The 20,930-nt window shown below is 51.2% G+C and overlaps 2 protein-coding genes across 2 annotated transcripts in view; one reads left to right on the forward strand and one right to left on the reverse strand.

Annotated features, from left to right (window-relative positions):
- The window catches only part of MYBL2 (MYB proto-oncogene like 2), a 44,170-nt gene extending 33,684 nt beyond the window's left edge, over window positions 1–10,486 (forward strand). Inside the window, exons 9-14 of the mRNA XM_012467217.3 lie at window positions 962–1,101; window positions 4,521–4,620; window positions 5,891–6,004; window positions 7,408–7,512; window positions 9,185–9,334; window positions 9,954–10,486. Of these exons, the coding sequence (XP_012322640.1) occupies window positions 962–1,101; window positions 4,521–4,620; window positions 5,891–6,004; window positions 7,408–7,512; window positions 9,185–9,334; window positions 9,954–10,082 (738 nt within the window). The 3' untranslated portion in view covers window positions 10,083–10,486. The remainder of the gene's footprint in view (window positions 1–961; window positions 1,102–4,520; window positions 4,621–5,890; window positions 6,005–7,407; window positions 7,513–9,184; window positions 9,335–9,953) is intronic.
- A 9,616-nt stretch (window positions 10,487–20,102) lies between these two features.
- Window positions 20,103–20,551, reverse strand: GTSF1L (gametocyte specific factor 1 like). Its single transcript, XM_012467194.3, is given in 3 exon segments — window positions 20,103–20,279; window positions 20,281–20,397; window positions 20,399–20,551. Coding segments are annotated over 3 exon segments (447 nt in total).
- Window positions 20,552–20,930: the final 379 nt, after the last annotated feature.

A 20,930-nucleotide genomic window follows, 5' to 3' on the forward strand; every position in this document is an offset into this window, starting at 1 on the left:
CGGGTTCAAGTGAGTCTCCTGCCTCAGCCTCCCGAGTAGCTAGGATTACAGGCACCTGCCATCATGCCCAGCTAATATTTTGTATTTTTAATGGAGACAGGATTTGACTGTTAGCTAGGCTAGTCTTGAACCCCTGACCTCATGATCCGCTTGTCTCAGCCTCCCAAAGTGCCTGGATTACAGGTGTGAGCCACCTCGCCCAGACGAAGTTTTGTATTTTTAGTAGAGGTGGTTTAACCTTGTTTGTCAGGCTGTAACTTACCACGTTATTTATTTATGAGATGGAGTCTCACTCTGTCTCACTCTTAGCTCCCTATAACTTCTACCTCTGGGGTTCAAGCAATTCTCCTGCCTCAGCCTCCCGAGTAGCTGGGATTACAGGTGCTCACCACCACGCCTGGCTAGTTTTTGTATTTTGAGTAGAGATGGAGTTTCACCATGTTGGCCAGGCTGGCCTCGAACTCCTGACCTCAGGTGATCCGCCCACTTCGTCCTCCCAAAGTGCTGGGATTGCAGGTGTGAGCCACTGTGCCCAGTCTAACTTACCCCTTTAAAGGCCCTATCTCGGCCGGGCACGAGCATCACTACAGCTATCACATGCTCTGTGCCTTCACAGATCAGTTCAGAGCTAGTTTTATTTCTTCTGTGAAGGAGTCGCTCTCCTGCAGTTGGCTTCCTGTGCTTTAACTGCCTTGTCAGCACTCAAGGGTAGAGATGGCAAAAGCTAGTATTAGGGTGACGGAAGCGCAGAGGTCTGTGTGAACCTGCTTGGTGGCCTCCTGCCATCGATCTGTCTCAGTCCTTGTTCTCTGGTGTCTGATGGGTCAGGAGGGGACCTCAGTGTCAGAGAGCAGATGTTCTGGGGGAGGGACTCAAGGGTCTCTTCCCATGACTCCCTGAGGCCTCAGGAATCCGCACGCAGGTCATCATTTTGTCTTGTTCCCTCTCTCTTCTTCGGCAGTTTCTGAACTTCTGGAATAAACAGGACACATTGGAGCTGGAGAGCCCCTCACTGACATCCACCCCAGTGTGTAGCCAGAAGGTGGTGGTCACCACACCACTGCACCGGGACAAGACACCCCTGCACCAGAAACATGCTGCGTGAGTGCTGCAATGCCCTCCACCTTCCTGTCCTCTCCCTCAGCAATGCCACACCATGGGCCTCAGGACCACTGGTGGAACAGTGGGGAGGGAGCACCCTTGGAATAACACTGGAGACTGTTTTAAGAAAGCCCCCTCCTTTCTGGCCACCATGATTTATCATTTTTGTCAGTATAGTCTGGGGCTCCACCTTTGCTTTTCCTCATTTGTAGTTTTTAATTTAATAGTTTCCTTTTTTGTGATCCTCCTGCCTCAGCCTCCTAAGTACCTGGCACTTAGGAGGTGCATGCCACCATGCTCAACTAATTAAAATTTTTTGAGGCGAGGTCTTGTTACTTTGCTTGGGCTGTTCTTAAACTGGCCTCAAAGTGATCCTCCTGCCACAGCCTCCCAAAATGCTGGGATTATCGGTGTGAGCTACTGCACCTGGCCTGCATTTGATAATTTTCTGTCTTAGGAACGGAGATAGTCCAAATTAGCCTGAAAAACATAATCTCTTCCCCTTTGTAAGGTTTCAGGTGCAAATTTGTTGTGTTTGAGCAGCCTATGCGCAGGACGAAAGTGTCCCAGTCTCTCTGTCAGGAGTGGAGGCCGCATTCCTGCTGAGTTTGCTGAGCACAGCGTTTTCTGTCTGGAAGCCTGTACAGGTTGCTCGCTAACCTGCTTTCATGGAGGTGCTTGTAAATAAGTTTACCTACTTGGGTCATCATGATTCTAAATTCCAGATAGAGACAGTTGCTTAACTATTCCTCTGCTTGATACATTTGCTGTAGGAGGAAATCGCTTTTATTTTGTGACTCAGAAATAAGCTCAGGAATTTTAGCCCTGATAATGATACATAATTTTGGGAAAAGATTTGTGAATCCCTTAGTCAGAAATCAGTCTCCAGTGTCTGGCTCAATGGCTCACACTTATAATACCAGCACTTGGGAGGCTGAGGTGGGAGGATCACTTGAGACTAGAGTTTGAGACCAGCCTGGGCAACAGCATAGGGAGACCATGTCTCTACAAAAAAAAATTTTTTTTTGAGACGGAATCTCTCTGTCTCCCAGGCAGGAGTGCAATGGTGCGATCTTGGCTCACTGCAACCTCTGCCTCCCAGGTTCAAGTGATTCTCCTGCCTCAGCTTCCTGAGTAGCTGGGACTATGAGTGCGCGCCACCATGCCTGTATTTTTAGTAGAGACAGGGTTTCACCATGTTGGTCAGGCTGATCTTGAACTCCTGACCTCGTGATGTGCCTGCCTCAGCCTCCCAAAGTGCTGGGATTACAAGTGTGAGCCACTGTGCTTGGCCTCTCCCTGAGGGTTTTTTTTTTTTAAAGACGGAGTCTTGCTCTGTCACTCAGGCTGGAGTGCAATCAATGATGCAATCTTGGCCCACTGCAACCTCTGCCTCCCAGGTTCCAGCGATTCTCCTGCCTTGGCCTCCCGAGTAGTTGGGATTTACAGGTGCCTGCCACCAAGCCTGGCTAAGTTTTGTATTTTTAGTAGAAACACAGTTTCGCCATTTTGGTCAGGCTTATCTTGAACTCCTGACCTCAGGTGATCTGCCCACCTTGGCCTCCCAAATTGGTGGGATTACAGGCGTGAGCCTCCGTGCCCGACTCGCATTTTCTAATGTGTGTATATACTCTTTTTTTTTTTTTTTGAGACGGAGTTTCACTCTTGTTACCCAGGCTGGAGTGCAATGGCGCAATCTCGGCTCACCGCAATCTCCGCCTCCTGGGTTCAGGCAATTCTCCTGCCTCAGCCTCCTGAGCAGCTGGGATTACAGGCACGTGCCACCATGTCCAGCTAATTTTTTGTATTTTTAGTAGAGACGGGGTTTCACCATGTTGACCAGGATGGTCTCGATCTCTTGACCTCATGATCCACCTGCCTCGGCCTCCCAAAGTGCTGGGATTACAGGCGTATATACTCTTTTTTTTGTGAAACAAAGTCTCTCTTCTTCACCCAGGCTGGAGTTCAGTGGTGCATTCATGGCTCACTGCAGCTTCAAATTCTGGGCATGCGTGATCTTCCTGCCACAGCCTCCTGAGTAGCTGAGACTACAGGGAATACCACACCTGGCTGATTTTTTTAATTTTAAGTAGAGATGGAGTTTCTCTGTGTTATCCAGGCTGTTCTTGAACTCATGGCCTCAGATGATCCTCTCATGGATTGCAGGTGTGAGCCACTGCCTTTGGCCATGTGTGGTATGTGCTCTTAGTCCTTGTTGATGCCACAAATTAGAGAGGTTCTGGAACTTTCTCATGCTTCTTAGAAATGCTGTGTCCCATGGAGATGCTTGAGTGGCTCAGATTCCCCTCTTTGAGTTGTGGTTTGAACTGCGAGATGTGTATATTTGACCTGTGCTTATCTGTCTTCACTCTTCCTTACAGAGGGGGATCTCTGTGTCCCAGGTGGGGGATAACAAGGGTTTGGGAAGAGACTGGATCCTGCCTAATCTCTAGGTGCTGAGGAAGGAAGAAAAGAATGGTCTGCGCTTGTTCTAGCTTTTTATCTCCCCACGGAGTGGCTGGCCAGCTGCGGGAAGTGGAGGCGGCCAGGCCCCAGGCTGCCGTGTCTAGGAGTTGGCCTCTTTACTTGAGTCCCTGGCTACCTGGGGTGTTTCTTTCATCCTTTAAATGCCCTGGTTATGCCACGAGAGTTAGCCATGGTGGCATCTCCAGGTGACGAAGGTCACGTACTAGCATAACGGCTTGTGTTTGTGGAACCTGGTAGCTTCCATCAGAGCTGACATTTGACATTTGCCCACAGCCAGCTTGCCCAGCCCCGTATTGCAAGCCCTGGTTCTTTGGGGTGTGAGGTGCCTCTTATCCCCGCTCCAGAGGCAGGCAGAAATCACCCATGGCGGGTCCACATCTCATAGAAGCATCTTACAGTTCTGCTTCTGGACCAGGCCGTCCTGGGTTCCTCTCTGCTCTGCTGAAGGGTTCCCTCTGGGTGTCCATCACCTCAGTGAACTCTATGGAGACCTGGGGAGATTCTGGCCTCGCCTCTTGCCCTGGCTTTCCCTCATTGTGCTGCCACCATCCTGCTTACCACAGGCTCTCCAGGGAGAGCTGGGCAGGGATGGGATCTTCCTGGGTTCCCGCCTTGCTCTGTGCCCGTCTTACTGTTCCTGAAGTGTGACCATGGGCTACCTTGTTTTCTGGAAAGTCCCAAGCCTGGACTGTGACTGAGCAGCATTATCGGCTCTCTGCCACCTGTCTGGTGCTCCTGGCCCCTCTTAGATTCTCCTGTTCCTTCTGTTTCCCCTGAGCCCCTGACTTTGACCTGCAGGGTGGGGAGAGGGATGGGAAGAGAACCTGTGCTGGGGCCAAAGGTCAGACTGGGGGAAGGTGGAGCCAGGGTAGCAGAGTGCCTGGTGTCAGCCCCTTTCTTGTCACTAATTCCCCTACTCTGACCCCTGGCAGGTTTGTAACCCCAGATCAGAAGTACTCCATGGACAACACTCCCCACACACCAACCCCTTTCAAGAATGCCCTGGAGAAGTACGGACCCCTGAAGCCCCTGGTATGTGGTATGGTCGCTGCCACGGATCTCTGCACAGTGGGGTCTCATGGGTTCATCCAACCATGTTTAATCCACAGGACCCTTCTCTCTGAGGTCTCACTTGATTCTTCCTCCTGAGAAGAGGCAGAGATCCTGATAGTATAAATGGGGAAACGGAGGCTGTTCCTTGTCACCTCCTGACTGTTCCTGAGCACCTGAATGTGCAGGCACGTGCTGGAGACATGGTGGTATCCTGTGACACTCAGCCTCAGGATGGGGGAGACCGATGTGAAACATTATAGCTAAAACAGTTTCAGGCAAAGATAACACTGTGCCTGGTTCAGAGAAGTGGCAGGTTGCTGCTCTGGCCTGTCTTCTGACCAACTCCTGGTTCCCTACAGAGCACTGGAAAGCCCCTCGTGGTTATTCCCTGCAGTGTGCAGGCTGCCCTTCTCCCCGCTACTCTTCCCAGTTGATGGGATGGTTGTATTTTCTCCGTGAAAAAAGGAGTTGGCACCTTGGGCTTTCTGTAACATGCAGGTGTCTTAGAAATCAGTGGAGGGTGAGAGAAAGGCATGGTTGTGGAGGCACTGGACTGTGAACAGGGTCTGCAGTGGATCCCCTGCCCTTTCTACTGCGTGGAGCCTCCTGTGAAGCCCAAGGTGGCTGGGGCTGAGGCTCCCCTGGGCCTGCGATGGAGTCAAGCAGGCTTTCCAGGGACCCTGCTTGGAAGCTGTAATTAAAGTATGCAGGGGCTTTTTGTGGGACTTCGGAGCATTTGCTATGCTTCGCACCTTTCACCCTTAGTAGCACTCTCCCTCCCCTGTTCTCTGCTGCCTGAAGCTGGAGAGGTCCTTGGAACCCCTAGGCCTGAGAAAGGGAAATGGGTTTGAGAGCCCCCATTAGTGTGGAACAAAGGGTTGAATGAGCCTGGGCTTTGAGCTATCTGGGTCCTAATTCAGCAGCTGTGTGACTGTCGGCCGGGCTCTTGATCTCTGAGCCTCTGTTTCTACCTGAGTAAGACGACAGTTATCACACAGGGCTGTATGAGGGTTACTGTGCGTCTCTGGGCTGCTCCCAGCCATGGCAGGACCCGGGGAATCAATGTCATAAGCTGCTTGTCCAAGGCAGCAGTTAGTGGTTGTGAATTATGCATGTGAGATCAGCATCTTGGCATCTCCTTCCTGCCTTACCCAGGATAGCCCAGCTGCAGCTGGGTTGGCCCCACTGTCCCACACACATACAGTCTGAGTGTGGTATCTCACATGGGCTACCCCACGCCTACCCACAGCCGCAGACCCCTCACCTGGAGGAGGACTTGAAGGAGGTGCTGCGCTCTGAGGCTGGCATCGAGCTCATCATCGAGGATGACATCAGGCCGGACAAGCAGAAGAGGAAGCCTGGGGTGAGTGGGGTGGGGGTGGGATAGCCTCCCGCTGCCAGCTCGGGCAGGGGGGTGTTGGAGCTGTGGCAGCGGGAGGCATCTGGAGACAGGTAGTAGAAAGTGAGGCGCTGGGGAGAATGGGGGCGCAGCATGTCACCTTTGCCCCCTCTCTTAGGGTGGTTGTTGAGGAAACTGATAAGGTAAGGCCAGTGTCGTCTTTGGGAGCCTCCTCTGCTCCCCTTTAAAGGATTCACTCACTTATCCAGGATTATGTTTGGACCCTGCTGAAGTGGGGCTGGGCTGGATGTGGTGGATTGAGCGGCGATTAAGACCCAGACTGGATCACCCCTTAGTGTTCAATGGGCGGAGACAGATGCTAGACAGATACCTGTGACTGAATTCACAGGGTGCCAAGGGCCACAGAAAGGGAGGTTCCAGGGGAATCCTTCAGATGGAGGTGAGCGGTCAGGATGAGGCAGCCGGGCACCAGGCTGAATGTCAGGCTGTATGAGCTGGGGGTGGGGGAATGGGTTCAGGTGAGGTGGAGTCTGCAAGGACTTCTGGGCCGGGGGCAGGGAAGGGACTATCCCAAGCCTCCATTCTATGCCAGTATCCCTTCCACTGCATTGTTCGCTTTCGTGACAGTGGGCGATCCCTTCAAGTCTATTTGTGTTCCTCTTTTTCCCCAGACTGCTCTCCTCAAGGGAGAGCTGGGAATGGTGGGATGTACAGGGGTGTTAGGTAAGGAGGGAAGGTTGCTGGTCAGCCAGGGCGGGACTTGCTTGGGCTGGCACCCTGTGTGCAGGTGGAGAGATCTTGGGTCCTCACCTCCAGGGCACTCCCTGGCCTCTCCTTGGTGGGGATGGTGATTCTGAGCCGTGGCAGCTGCTGCTGGGCACACTATTGCGTGGAGGGGGCTGTGGTTCTCAGAGCCCCTCCCTGATATTGGAGCAGACGCTGGACCTACTTATGTGAGGTGCAGGGTTAGGGATGGGGCATTCCTTGCTTGTATTAAGCGTTTGTAGAGGGGCTTGTCCTGAGGGGTTTATGCTTCCATAAACCTGTGGGTGGTATATTAGGTGTTATTGGGATGATTCTCTGCTGGACCTGTTTGAGGGGCTGTGTCTGGTCCATTTGGGGTGAGGGCAGGTCACTTTGGTGGAGGCTTATGCTGTGTTCCTGCTCACGGTTGCAGCGCCTGGGAGGACAGGGTCTACCCTGGGCACAGTTTGTAATGGGACGTGGGGCCTAACTTTCCCAGTGCCCCCGTTCTTCTCACAGCAGATCCCACTAGCTGGGCCTTGCTCGAAGTCTGCACTGTAGCAGGACCTGGTTTTGTGACCAGCCATGGCCATGACCATCAAGGCGCTGACCATGGGAATCCTGACACCCACCCTAACCCCCACCTATCTCCCAACCTCCAGGTACGTCGGAGCCCCATCAAGAAAGTCCGGAAGTCTCTGGCTCTTGATATTGTGGATGAGGATGTGAAGCTGATGATGTCCACACTGCCCAAGGCTCTGTCATTGGTAAGGGTTCGGCCACCCCCACCCCACTTCAGAGCTGCTCCCAGGAGAATGAGGTCTCCTTAGAAGCGTTCTGCCCTTGAAACTGTTGAGTTTTGGAGAGGACCCTCGAGGTGGAGTTAGTCTGATGATTCTCCAACTGGGCTTCTGGAACACTGGGCTCTGCAGGGAGGGTGGGTCTGGGTACCCACTCCTGGCTTTAGTCAGCAGCTCTGCTTGTCTCTCACAGAAGGTTTTGTTTGGCAAGAGTTGAATGGCTAGGATATATTGAAAACCCATGGGTCTGGGTCTCCAGCACCCTCCTTTTCATTCTGTTCATGGGAGTGACCCTAGAGATGGTCAGTGAGGTCAGTGATATGTGTCTTTTGCACAATCTTGGCTCACCGCAACCTCTGCCTCCCAGGTTCAAGTGATTTTCCTGCCTCATCTTCCCAAGTAGCTGGGATTACAGGCATGTGTCACCATGCCTGGCTAATTTTGTATTTTTAGTAGAGATGAGATTTCTCCATGTTGGTCAGGCTGGGCTTGAACTCCTGACCTCAGGTGATCCATCCACCTCAGCCTCCCAAAGTGCAGGTGCGAACCACAGCGCCTGGCCTAGTGATGTGTCTTAAGGCACAGCCAGGAACTTGGACACGTCGGCTCTGGGATGGGTGCCGTTTGGCCCCCAGGCCAGTGCACTCACTGTGCCAGGTGCTACAGTCAGGTCGACCTCAGGAAGGGGGCTGTTTCTTGTGCAGAGCCTGAGTCCCCAGAAACCATGCTGTGCTGCTGATCCCTCTCTGCTCACAATGGGGTGAGCTGGCTCGCCCTGGCTCAGAGTGGGGAGGCAGTGAGAGGCACGGCGGCGTCATGAACAGAGGTTAAGCGCTGCCTGATCTTCCAAGTAGACTGCTGCCCTCACGGCCCTTGCAGAGAAACCTTGTCCTGGCCAGGGATCCCTGACAGGCTGGGGACTTAGGTGCACTGCAGCCAGATTACTACTACAAAGAAAGAAGTCACTGCAGGAGGTGAAGAGCACAGATTGAGAGTCAGGTGGGCCTGGGTTTGAGTTCTGACACCATCACTGCTCTTTGGTATCTTTCAGGCTCCCTGAGCCCGTTTTTTGCCTATAAAAGGGATGCCAAGCCTAAGTCAGGAAGGCCCAGTGTCAAACACAGAAGAGAGCCTGGAAAGGCTTGGGAGGTGCTTCGTGCAACTCTGCTGTGCTTGGGGGTTGAAGCCGCATTTTGATGATGCTTGTGGATGTTTCTGGGCCCAGGAAAACTAGGAGCAACCTTGGCTCCTCCTGAGGCTTCATGTGATAAAGGCATCATTCATTATTGAGTGTTTTATTTATTATTCGATAATGCTCAGTAATACTCTACGTTTATTGATTATGTTATTACGGCCTGGGGGCTGCATGGCACCTATCCCAGGGCTCCTGTGCCCCCAAGTGCCTGACTGTGTCTTAAGACATCACTGAATCAGGCTCTGAAATGCACACAGATGTTTTTTTTAACTTGTTTTTTTTTTTTTAAAGAACTTTAGAGCAGATTAAGTTCTTTAGAAAAGTGTGTATCCTCTTCCAGGTCCCAGCAACGAGGTGGTGCTGCTGGGGTGGAATTACGGGGTTTTTCCTTCCCTCTACCAGTTTGTGGCAAAAGGTGACTCTTTGTCTGGGTTTTGCTTTCAGCCAACAACTGCCCCTTCAAGCTCCTCCAGCCTCACCCTGTCAGGTATCAAAGAAGACAACAGCCTGCTCAACCAGGGCTTCTTGCAGGCCAAGCCCGAGAAGGCAGCAGTGGCCCAGAAGCCCCGAAGCCACTTTGCAACACCTGCCCCTGTGAGTGCGGGCCATCCCTGGGGGTCCTGCAGTGCCAGCCTTCTTAGCTCAGGGCCTTTGCGTATACTGTTCCTCTGCCTGGATGCTCTTCCTGGTACCTTCCTGTGGCTGCGTTTGCTTAACTTAGTCTTCTCTCAGTCTCATTGCCGCTTACTTGGGGAAGCCTTCCCTGACTCCACGTACCGTAGTGACACTGCCTTAGAGACACCCTGCCGTTCTCTCTTTTCTGGCCTGGGTTTCACTTGTAACTAAGTCATTATCTTTGTATTTGGTTTGCTTAGTGCGTGTCTGCCCTTAGGCAGGGGCTGGCCTCAGGCTACTGACCCATCTCACTACTCCTGGCTGTGGCTTCTCCTTGAGATGCTGGTGCTGCGTTTGGCAGGTGGCGGGGGGCAGTGCATGGCCATGTGTCCTTGTCCAGCCTCCTGCTTTTCAGCTGAGGAAGCCCACAGCCAGGGAGTGACTTGTCCAGAGTCACCAGGAATCTAGAGAGAGAATAAGAAGGCTCTGGCTTCTAGGGAAGGGAGACGCAACTCCACCCTTCCCTGGCCAGGGTCACTAGGGTCTGTTGGGAGCACATAGTCCCTGCCTGGGTGGTGACCCTCTTGCCTCCTCCCAGATGTCCAGTGCCTGGAAGACGGTGGCCTGCGGGGGGACCAGGGACCAGCTCTTCATGCAGGAGAAAGCCCGGCAGCTCCTGGGCCGCCTGAAGCCCAGCCACACATCTCGGACCCTCATCTTGTCCTGACGTGCTGGGGCGGGTCACAAGCCCATTCTCATGTTTACAGGGGTTGGGGGTGCAGAGGGGGTCTGTGAATTTGAGTGTCACTCAGGTGACCTCCTGCAGGGAGCCTTCTGCCACCAGCCCCTCCCCAGACTCTCAGGTGGAGGCAACAAGGCCATGTGCTGCACTGTTGCCAAGCCCAGCTGTGGGCGGCTCCTGGTGCTAACAGCAAAGCCCCACACCCAGGCCTGCCTGGTTCCCTCCCAAAGGCCACAGGGAGGCCAGTCAGCTTCTCCCAAGCCCAGGTCAGGCCTGGCCTCATCTCAGACCTGCTTAGGATGGGGGGCATGGCCAGGGGTGCTCCTGTGCTCAACCCCTCTTGGTGCATTTTTTTTGGAAGAATAAAATTGCCTTTCTCTTTGTGCTGATCTGGACTCTGCCTCTCTCCTGGGCCCTGCCAGTGGTTCCCTGGTGGCCCATGGGCCCTCCTCTGCCTCTCTCCTGGGCCCTGCCAGTGGTTCCCTGGTGGCCCATGGGCCCTCTCTGGGATGTTGGGACCCGGATGCTCATCCTCAGAGGCCAGCCTTATCTGCACAGCCCAGGCCTGGGCCTTTGACTCTGTTCCCGCAGAGGGGCCCAGTGATCCTTGAGCAATTTCTCTCATCCCTGCACCCAGTGGGCATCTCTGCAAAGCTATGAGTACTCTTGGCCATGGGGTGGGGTGGCGGTGGGCAGAGACTGGGGGCAGAGGAGGACGATGGGTTGGTGCATTAGGGCTTTGCCTGGCCCTTGCCTCAGTGGCCAAGGCTGAGCGGGAGGGTGGGACAGGCCAGAGCCTCTACCCTTGTGGCCCTAAATCCTTAATTGTGGCAGCAGTTACAGAGCACAGTGCTTGGCAGGTGGTTGGGAAGAGCCACTGGGGATTAAAGCAGGGAAGATGCCAAGTCCAAGAAGGTTTAAATGAGGAAGTGAGGTTTTCAGCAGCCAGTTTCATGGGATGGGCACATGGCCATCCCTGTGAGCTCAGGTTGAGCGGACTTGGGGCAGGTCCTCACCTAGGGCAAAAGATGTGGCCAACTCAGGGGATGGGGACTGAGTTAATGTGCCAGAGTTCAGGTGTGTCTGGCCTCAGACACATCCCTCTCTCCCTCTGGAGCTCCTACCTATGGTCCCCCTACCTCCATCCATCCATACCCAGTCATGCCATGCTTGATCCTGGCAGTGTCCTAGTACTTGCTGTAGAGCTGAGGAGGGCGGAGGCTTGGCACTTCCCACCCTGTACACCACAGCCCATGTGACTGGGCTGTATGCTCTTACAGCTTCCATGGATGAACCATACCTAATTCATGCCCTGAGCTTTTGTGATTTGTCAGCCTGGAGCCTGTCCCCACCCTAGCTTCTTTTCCAGGCTCTGTCACTGGCTGCTCCCTACAGGCCTTGGTCACCCACCCACCTGCAGGGCTGCCAGCATTGGTGGATGACCTGTGTCCCACAGTGAGAATGGGGACGGCATTGCCTTGTCTCCTAGAGCTTACACCAAGACTCTGTGGAACAACTTTGTCACACTCAAATGCAGCGTGTTGCAGGCTAAATATGCAAGTTCCTGGGCCCTGAGTCAGGCACCTGGAGAAAGGGATTTTTAAGTGCCACCAGTGGGTGATGCACATGCAGGGTGTCTGCTGGCTACATTTTGGGCTGACTGGCCTATGAGGCTCCAGGGGCTTGTACCCCATGCCTCTCCTGCCTGAGGTTTTGCTCATTCTCAGGGGCTGCCATAAAGCCCTTTCCTGTCCTGGAGGGAGGAGGGTAGAGAACAGAGCAGCTACGGGTAACTGCAAGCTTAACACCGTCCTCACTAAGCTCTGAGCACTGTGGGGTTATTTTTTAGTTCATGCATTAAATAAATACTAGGCCGGGTGTGGTGTCTCACGTCTGTAATCTCAACACTGGGAGGCCAAGGTGGGCAAATTGAGACCAGGAGTTCGAGACCAGCTTGGGCAACATGGTGAAATCGTGTCTCTACTAAAAAAAAAAAAAATACACAAAATTAGCTGGGCATGGTGGCATGTACCTTTAGTCCCAGCTACTCAGGAGGCTGAGGTGGGAGAATGACCTGAGTCCAGGAGGTCGAGGCTGCAGTGAGCTGAGATTATGCCACTGTATTCCAGCCTGGGCAACCAGAGTGAGACCCTGTCTCCAAAACACACAAACCACACTTATTGAGGGTCCCTCCAACCCTACCCCCACATGCCAGGCATAGTTCTAGTGCTGAAGATAGCACAGTTAAAGGACAGAAACCAGCCCAGGTGTGGTGGTTCATGCCTGTAATCTTCGTACTTTGGGAGGCCGAGGTGGGAGGATCATTTGAGCCCGGGAGTTTAAGACCATCCTGGGCAACATGGTGAAACCCCATCTCTACAAAAAATTTTAAAACCAGGCCGAGTGTTGTGGCTCACACCTGTATGTAATCCCAGTACTTTGGGAGGTAGAGGTAGGCAGATCACGAGGTTGGGAGATATAGACCATTATCTACTAAAAATACAAAAAATTAGCTGGGTGTGGTGGTAGCATATGCCTGTAGTCCCAGCTACTCGGGAGGCTGAGGCAGGAGAATCACTTGAACCCGGGAGGCGGAGTTTGCAGTGAGCCTGAGATCGTGCCACTGCACTCGAGCCTTGGTGACAGAGCGAGACTCTCAAAGCACTTGAGCTGAGCCTGATGGTACACGCCTGCAGTCCCAGCTACTCAGGAAGCTGAGCTGTGGTTGTGCCTCTCTACTCAGCCTGGGTGACAGAGCAAGACCCTATCTCAGACATCAGAAACCACCTTATTCTCATGGAGCTTAAATTCTACAGAGCAGACGGATATAAACAAACCAATCAATATAAAATGTGTCAGAGGGAACATGAACTTTGAAGTGAAGCAAGGGGTACCATGAGGCCAGTCATCTGCTCAGAGAAAGTGAGAAGAGTCAGATTTGACACAGCTCCTGGCCACCATGGGGACAATGAGGGAGAGCCCACATGGAAGGAGATCAATTGCCACTCAGGCAGTGCCTGCTGTTTGAGTTTGGGGAACTTGGTCATGAGGATTGATCCAGGCCTGGTGTTTCCCAGGCTAGTGTGGCAAGCAAGAGGGAGTTACCCAAATAGTGCTGAGGGGCAGAGGGCCTGAGTTCAGGATGGGAGTACAGGAGTGGGTGTGTTCTGGTTGAGACTCCAGATACATAAGGCCACCCTAAACCATCTAGCCTCATCTGATCTGGCCCAGACTGGAGGAACTGCGCAGCTCATCAGTCAGAATAATAAATCAGTATTGCTTTAAGCCCCTAAGATTGAGGATTGTTTGTTACACAGCAGAAGCTGACCGATACAGATGCTGGTACGGGGAACTGGGACGCATGCATACTTGTGTGGTTAATTTGATAAAGTGTTCTGCTCAGAGTAAGGCAGGGACTGGGGCAGGAGCGGTCTACAAGCCTGTTTTGATGTGCCAGGAATAATTTGGGAGTCTGAATTAGCCCACTCTTTTTTTTTTGGAGACAGAGTTTCCCTCTTGTTGCCCAGGCTGGAGTGCAATGGTGTGATCTCAGCTTACTGCAACCTCTGCCTTCTGGGTTCAAGTGATTCTCCTGCCTCAGCCTCCTGAGTAGGTGGGATTACAGGCATGTGCCACCATGCCTGGCTAATTTTGTATTTTTAGTAGAGATGGGATTTCTCTATATTGGTCAGGCTGGTCTTGAACTCCTGACCTCAGGTGATCTGCCCGCCTCAGCCTCCCAAAGTGCTAGGATTACAGGTGTGAGTCACTACGCCCGGCCTAAGTAGCCACATTCTCAGCAGACCCTGGTGTATCACTGAGGAAAATGAACACTGAGCCATGGGCTCAACAGGGCTGGGGAGAAGCAGGAGACGTAGGGTTCCTGGAAGTTTGCTGGAAATGAGTAGGGTGAAGGATTCTGGAGTTCAAAGCCATTATGACCTTTGTGTCTTGATTGTTCCCCAGAACTGAAGGCACTGGGGAGAGACGGGCCTCATGGCTTCTGGCACGCTCTCCCAGGTCCTCCTGGCAGTCCTGGATAGAGCTCTTTAGATCAGACTGTCCTGGATGTAAACCCACAGCTCTCTTAGGAGCTGTGTATCTCTTCACTGCACTGAGCCTTGGCTCCTTGGCTATAAAATAGGGAGAATCCTTCAGCTTCAGACTTGTTAAAAGGAATGGGGAGAACATGGGGCAGACTCGGTGCTCAGATAACATGGGCTGTTAGTATGTTATTAGTACGTTTTTACATGTTAGTTTCTCATTTCTTTGTTATACACATACCCTAGAAAGGAGAAATTAGCGCCCACGTTTCAGGTGAGTGCTGGGAGGGAAGATGGTAGATAGTGGTTGAGTCAGGACTTGAGCCCAGTCTTGGACAGCAAGTCTGGCACTTTAATATGCCCCATTCCATGCCATCCTCTGTGTCATACTGTTACGGGATTTTTAGGGTGTCACTTTTCTGCCCAAAAATCTCTGTGGCTGGTGGCACCTTTACCTGAGTTCTTGTCCTGCGTCCAGGAGGTACGAAGACAAGTGGAAGGTGAACAAGATTAAGAGCTTTATTGAGGCCGGGCGCGGTGGCTCATGCCTGTAATCCCAGCACTTTGGGAGGCCGAGGCGGGTGGATCATGAGGTCAAGAGATCGAGACCATCCTGGTCAACATGGTGAAACCCCGTCTCTACTAAAAATACAAAAAAATTAGCTGGGCATGGTGGCGCATGCCTGTAATCCCAGCTACTCAGGAGGCTGAGGCAGGAGAATTGCCTGAACCTAGGAGGCGGAGGTTGCGGTGAGCCAAGATCATGCCATTGCACTCCAGCCTGGGTAACAAGAGCGAAACTCCGTCTCAAAAAAAAAAAAAAAGCTTTATTGAGTGTTACAACAGTTCACAAGAGACCCGAAATGAGTCGCTGCTCTCTGTAGGCAGGTCATCTCTGCAGTGTTCAACTCTCAGCAGAGAGGAGGCCCTGGAGAAAGAAGGTTGCTCCTCTCTGCTATTGTTTGTCCCGTTATCTCTAGTTATCGGCAGAGAGGGTAGCTCCTCTCTGCAGTTGGTCTTCCCTTCCTCTCTCTATCCTCTTTCCTGCTCTGGCTGAGACAGGGGCTTTTATAGACCTCAGAGGGGGTGAAGTGCATGCTGATTGCTCCATGTGTGGCCATGGGCAGCAGGGAGGGGGCGCCACAAGTCCCCACTCCAGTCCTGGGGACTGGCAGCTGGTTCCCAACCTTCAGGCCAGGAGTGGCTTCACCGGGGACCCACCCCTTTCTGCCCAGGAATCTGACTCCCTCTGCCATTCGAAGCAGGTGCTGGGAGAAGAGAGAGTCCAGGCAGTAGGAGCAGACACCCCTGAGCCTGCAGGGATGGGAGCCTTCCCAGCCTGAGAATGCAGGCTGCAGAGATGCCCAGGTCCTGCACCTGGGAGGGCTACCCTGCTAACTTATGGGCTTCTGCTTGTCCCCAGCTCCTGCTTGCTTTGTGGAGCAGGAGGCCCAGGTCTGCAGCCGCCAGTTGGGTGGCTGCAGCTGCACCCAGACAGGCGGATCCCGCCTGCTCTTGGCCCCCCTAAGAGCCCAGGGAGGCTGCATCCACAGCTGCGGCTTGGGCAGATGCAGCCCCGCCCAAGAGGGCAGGGCTCCTGCCTGCTCTGTGCAGCAGGAGGTCTGGGTCTGCTGCCGAGATTTGGGCAGCAGCAGCAGCACCTGGGAGCACCTGGATCCATGGAGTGTGCAGCTGCCACTGCGCCTCCCTTCCGCAGGTGCCTCCCTGCTGCAGCCCACGTGATGGCAGCAGCCGCTGCCAATACCTGTCAGCCAGGAAAGGAGTATGGTGCCATAGAAAAAAACAAGCATTAGATAGAGGTTCAGTTGTTAAAATGTTTCCATTGGAGTGCAACGTTCAAACAGAAGAGTGCATGAATCCGAGTGGATGTGGATATGTTTTCACAACCAGCACCCAGATCAAACAACATAACAAGAACTGCACTGGAAACCCCCTCTCCACCCATGAGGGGTAACCGCCATCCTGACGTCAAACACTAGATTTACTTTGCCTTTTTTTCATTAAATACTGTGTCAACAGAATTTCACATAATGTGAGATTCATCCAAGTAGATCTGAGTAGTTATCATTTGTTCATTCTCATGACCATTTTGTTTTATTTATTTTATATATTTTACATTCTTATTTTATATATATTTTTTATTGTTTTAATTTTATACATGGTCTTATTCCGTCACCTGGGCTGAAGGGTAGTGATGTGATTTCGGCTCACTGCATCCTTGACATCCTGGGCTCAAGTGATCCTCCCATCTCAGGTGTCCCGAGTAGGTGACTACAGGTGCACCACCATGCTCAACTAATTTTTAATTTTTTTGTAGGGAGAGGGTCTCACCGTGTTGCCCAGGTTGATCTCGGACTCATGGGCTCCTAAAGTGCTGGGATGAATTGCAGGCATGAGCCACCACACCTGGCCCATTTTATTTTTAATTGACAAATAATTGTATATGTTTATGGGGTATGATGTGAAGTTTTGATATATTTATACATACACACATAGTAGAATGATTAAATAAAGCTAATTAACATATCCATCACCTCACATACTTATTTTTTTGTGGTGACACCATTTAAAGTCTACTCTTCTCAATTTTGAAATATATAATATTGTTTAGTTTTTCATTGTGAGACTTTCACAATTTACCCATTATCTCAAGGGACGTGTGGATTGCTTCCAGACTGGCTTTTACAAATAGCACTGTTATGCACATCTCATCCTCATGCTTTGCTGAACTCTCGTGCACATCTGGTTTATACATATCTAGGAGTGTAATTGCTAGGGATGGATTCAATTAGGCCACTTGCCACGCGCAAACTTTGTGAACCAAGGCATGTTATTTAGCTTTTTTTTGAGACGGAGTTCTGCTCTGTTGCCCAGGCTGGAGTGCAGTGGTGCGATCTCAGCTCACTGTAACCTCTGCCTCCTGAGTTCAAGTGATTCTCTTGCCTCAGCCTTCCAAGTAGCTGGGATTACAGGTGTGCACCACCACACCCAGCTAATTTTTTTGTATTTTTAGTAGAGATGGGGTTTCGCCATGTTTGCCAAGCTAGTCTCAAACTCCTGATCATAGGTGATTCACCCGCCTTGGCCTCCCCAAGTGCTGGAATTACAGGTGTGAACCACCGTTATTTAGTTTTTCTGAAACTCACTTTTCATATCTGTATATCAGAAATAAAAATACTTGCCCCTCAGTGTTGTGGCCTGGACTCAATATAATTATTTCAGCAAGGCGCCTGACCTGAATATAGTTCTTCTCTCTTTTCTCCTTCCTCTGCCAGCCAAAGCACCCTCTGCCCCAAGACACAGCTTTCCCATGATAGTCTCTTTGCCAGGAACCCTCAACCTGAACTTGCAAAGCTTGCCTGCTGCCCGGGGTTGGTAGGGTTGCCTTTCCCCACTGCCTGTTGGCCAGCTCTCCTTTGGGAGCTTGGAGGATACTTTCAGAATACTCAACGGAATGCTCCAGGCTGCCCCTATATAGTGACAGACATCAGCTCTATCTTGCTCTGTCCTAGCGGAGCCCCTGTGGGCAGGGCTTCCACTCAGACTCCCTCTCTCGTGGCCTGATTCAGGGTGTTTCAGGAAGAGTAAGTTTTTCCTGGTCCTATGGCTTACAGACATATATTCTCCACATAACTTATTTCCCCTATTTCCTGTATGTCAGTTCTCTAGTTCATGCACTTCATTAATCACTGTCATCTGGAATTTTTTTTTCCCCGAGAAGTCTTTGTTTAATACTTCGTGGAAACAGTTGAAGGGGCCAGCTGCGTGGCAAAATTATGATTACTTAAAAAAATACTAGCAGCCTAGGCAACATAGTAAGACCCCCATCTCTACAAAAAGTAGAAAAATTAGCCAGTTATGGTGGCTTATGCCTGTGGTCCCAGCTACTTGGTAGGCTTAGATGAGAGGATCGCTTGAGCCTAAGAGGTTGAGGCTACAGGGAGCTATGATTGCGCCACTGCACTCCAGCCTGGGTGACAGAGCGAGGATCCTGTCTTAACAAAAAACACAAACTTGGCAGTTAAGATTTCCTCCTGAAAAACTTTCAAAAGACAAGAGGTCTTCTATCTGCTGTTTAAAAATATATATAGTTTAGCTTTTGACCAGATAACATATTCACATATATTCCCAGTAAAAGATACTAAAGAGTCAATAGGAAAGAAAGGCTCTCTTTCCGGCCCCACAGTCACCCCGTTGCCTTCCTTGGAGGCAGCCAATATTAGTTTCGTTTTCTTTCTTTTTTTTTCTTTTTTTGAGATGGAGTTTCACTCTTGTTGCCCAGGCTGGAGTGCAGTGGTGTGATCTTGGCTCACTGCAACCTCCGCCTCTCGGGTTCAAGCGGTTCTCCTACCTCAGCCTCCTGAGTAGCTGGGATTACAGGCCTGCACCACCACGCCCAGCTAATTTTGTATTTTTAGTAGAGACAAGGTTTCTCCATGTTGGTCAGGCTGGTCTCGAACTCCCGACCTCAGGTGATCTGCCTGCCTCGGCCTTCCAAAGTGCTGGGATTACAGGTGGGTGCCACCGCGCCCAGCTGCCAATGTTAGTTTCTAGTGAAGAGGTAAGCACATTTTTCTATAAGGCAACAGGTTGAGAAGACATTTCAGGCTTTGTGGGCAGACCTCCATTCTAGACTATCCTTCAAGAGAAATTATATGCAAAAACAAGCACGTACATATTCACGTCTTCTCCCGCAACTCTCCCCAAATGGTGGCATACTATATAGACTGCTCTGGACTTGGTTTTTATCAGTTAAACTAGAGGTTGGCAAACCATGGCCCACCAGTCAAGGCCAGCCCACCACCTGTTGCTGTAAGTCATTTTATTGGAACCTCTGCTCGTTTGTTTACATATTATCTGTGGCTGCTCTTGTGTTGCAGTGGCAGGGCCGAGTAGTTGCAACACAGACTGCATGGCTGGCAAAGGCTAAAATATTTACTATCTGGCCTTTTACAGAAAAAGTTTGCTGACCTCTGAGCTCAACAGTGTCTCAACCCTTCCATATCAGCACAGAATGAGCTTCCTCACTTTTTTTCAAGGTGGCGTACTATTCTGTTGTATGGCTGCAGTATAACTTATTTTTAATCAGGCCCTTTTAATGGATCGTTAGGTCATTTTTTACTTTTATTTTTGCTTAAGACAGGATCTCACTATGTTGCCCAGGCTGAACTCAAGTGATCCTCTCGCCTCAGCCCCCAGAGTAACAGGCCACAGCTGTGATTCACCATGCCTGGCTCATTTCTAACTTTTCTGCTGCTGCAAATAACGCTGCAATGAATAAGCTTGTACTTACCTCATTTCTGCAAGCGTGAATGTATTTCCAGGATGAAGTCTGGAAATAGAATTGCTCGATCAAAGACTGTGTGTATTGATAATGTTTATAGCTATTGTCAAATTGCTCTCCGTGGAGGCTGTACCAACTGGCATTCTCACCAATGTTATGAAAGTGTCCATTTTGCCCTACTTTTTTTTTTTGAGACAGAGTTTTGCTCTTGTTGCCCAGGCTAGAGTGCAGTGGCACAATCTCGGCTTACCGCAACCTCTGCCTTCTGGGTTCAAATGATTCTCCTGCCTTAGCCTCCTGAGTAGCTGGGATTACAGGCATGCGCCACCACACCTGGCTTTATTTTGTATTTTTAGTAGAGATGGGGTTACACCATGTTGGTCTGGCTGATCTTGAACTCCCAACCTCAGGTGATCTGCCCGCCTCAGCCTCCTAAAGTGCTGGGATCACAGGCATGAGCCATTGCGCCAGGCCCATTTGGCTCTACCTTTGCCAGCAGAATATTTTAAGCCTTTTGATATTTACCAATCTGCCAGGTAAAAACAAAACAAAAAAAAAGGTATCCCAGGGTAGTTTGCTTTGCATGCCTTTTATTCTGATGCATTGCACATTCTTCCATGCATTTACGAGGTGTGTGCTCCTTCCTTGGCTGGCAGTTTACTCTCCTGCTCTGAGGATCTTCTGGGGACTGGTCTCTCTTGCTGACTCTTTTGTGTCATTTTCACAGACAAGCTTTTGGGGAATAAAAGTCTTAAGGACAAACATATGCTGGCAATCAGCCCCATTGACATTCCAGATATCGGGGCTGGGAAGGGAGGGGGAGATCTGCTGGGGGGTCATCGTTCTGCTTTGAACTAGGAAGACTAACTTTCAGAGGGTTCTTGGTGTCCTCCTCCTCCAGGGAGCTCCTGTTGACACAGACAACCTCATGTTCCTCCAGCTTTTTGATGGGGGACCACGTGGCAGGCGTTGTATTTGCAGATGGCCATCTTTTTGGCTTTCTTGGGGTTCTTTCTCCTGCATGATGCCAGGTGGTAGTGGAGTCTCCCTAGTGGGATTCGGTGGTGAGGATCATAAGGGCAAACTTCAAAGGCTTCTGGCTCCATGAGAAATTCTTGAAGCAGGGTATCTCACTGCAAAGAGTCTAAAGGAAATGCTTCTGTGGAAAAGCCCTTTTGTAAGAAGGATGGAGCTGTTCTCTGCCCAGTGTTGGCCCTTGGGATTCTGTAGGTGAAGGTCTTAACTTGTGGTCTCTGTTCTCTAGGATCATGAGTGGTGGATTAGAAGATCGATGAGGAGCTGTCAAAAGCAGCTATACAAAGAACAGAGCTAGCACATAGCACCTGAGACAGAACTACATACAGCAGATGCAAGAGCTGAAAAACCACAGCAGCTGTTCAGGGAGGTATAGGAGACAGCCATCAGCCTCTGCTTGACTCTGAGGGAGGGATACACTGTGACGTCAAGCGGCAGTCACCATGGGCA

This window comes from Aotus nancymaae, unplaced genomic scaffold, assembly GCF_030222135.1.
Source record: "Aotus nancymaae isolate 86718 unplaced genomic scaffold, 86718_ANA_hifiasm-v0.15.2.pri h1tg000029l, whole genome shotgun sequence".
NCBI lineage: Eukaryota > Metazoa > Chordata > Mammalia > Primates > Aotidae > Aotus > Aotus nancymaae.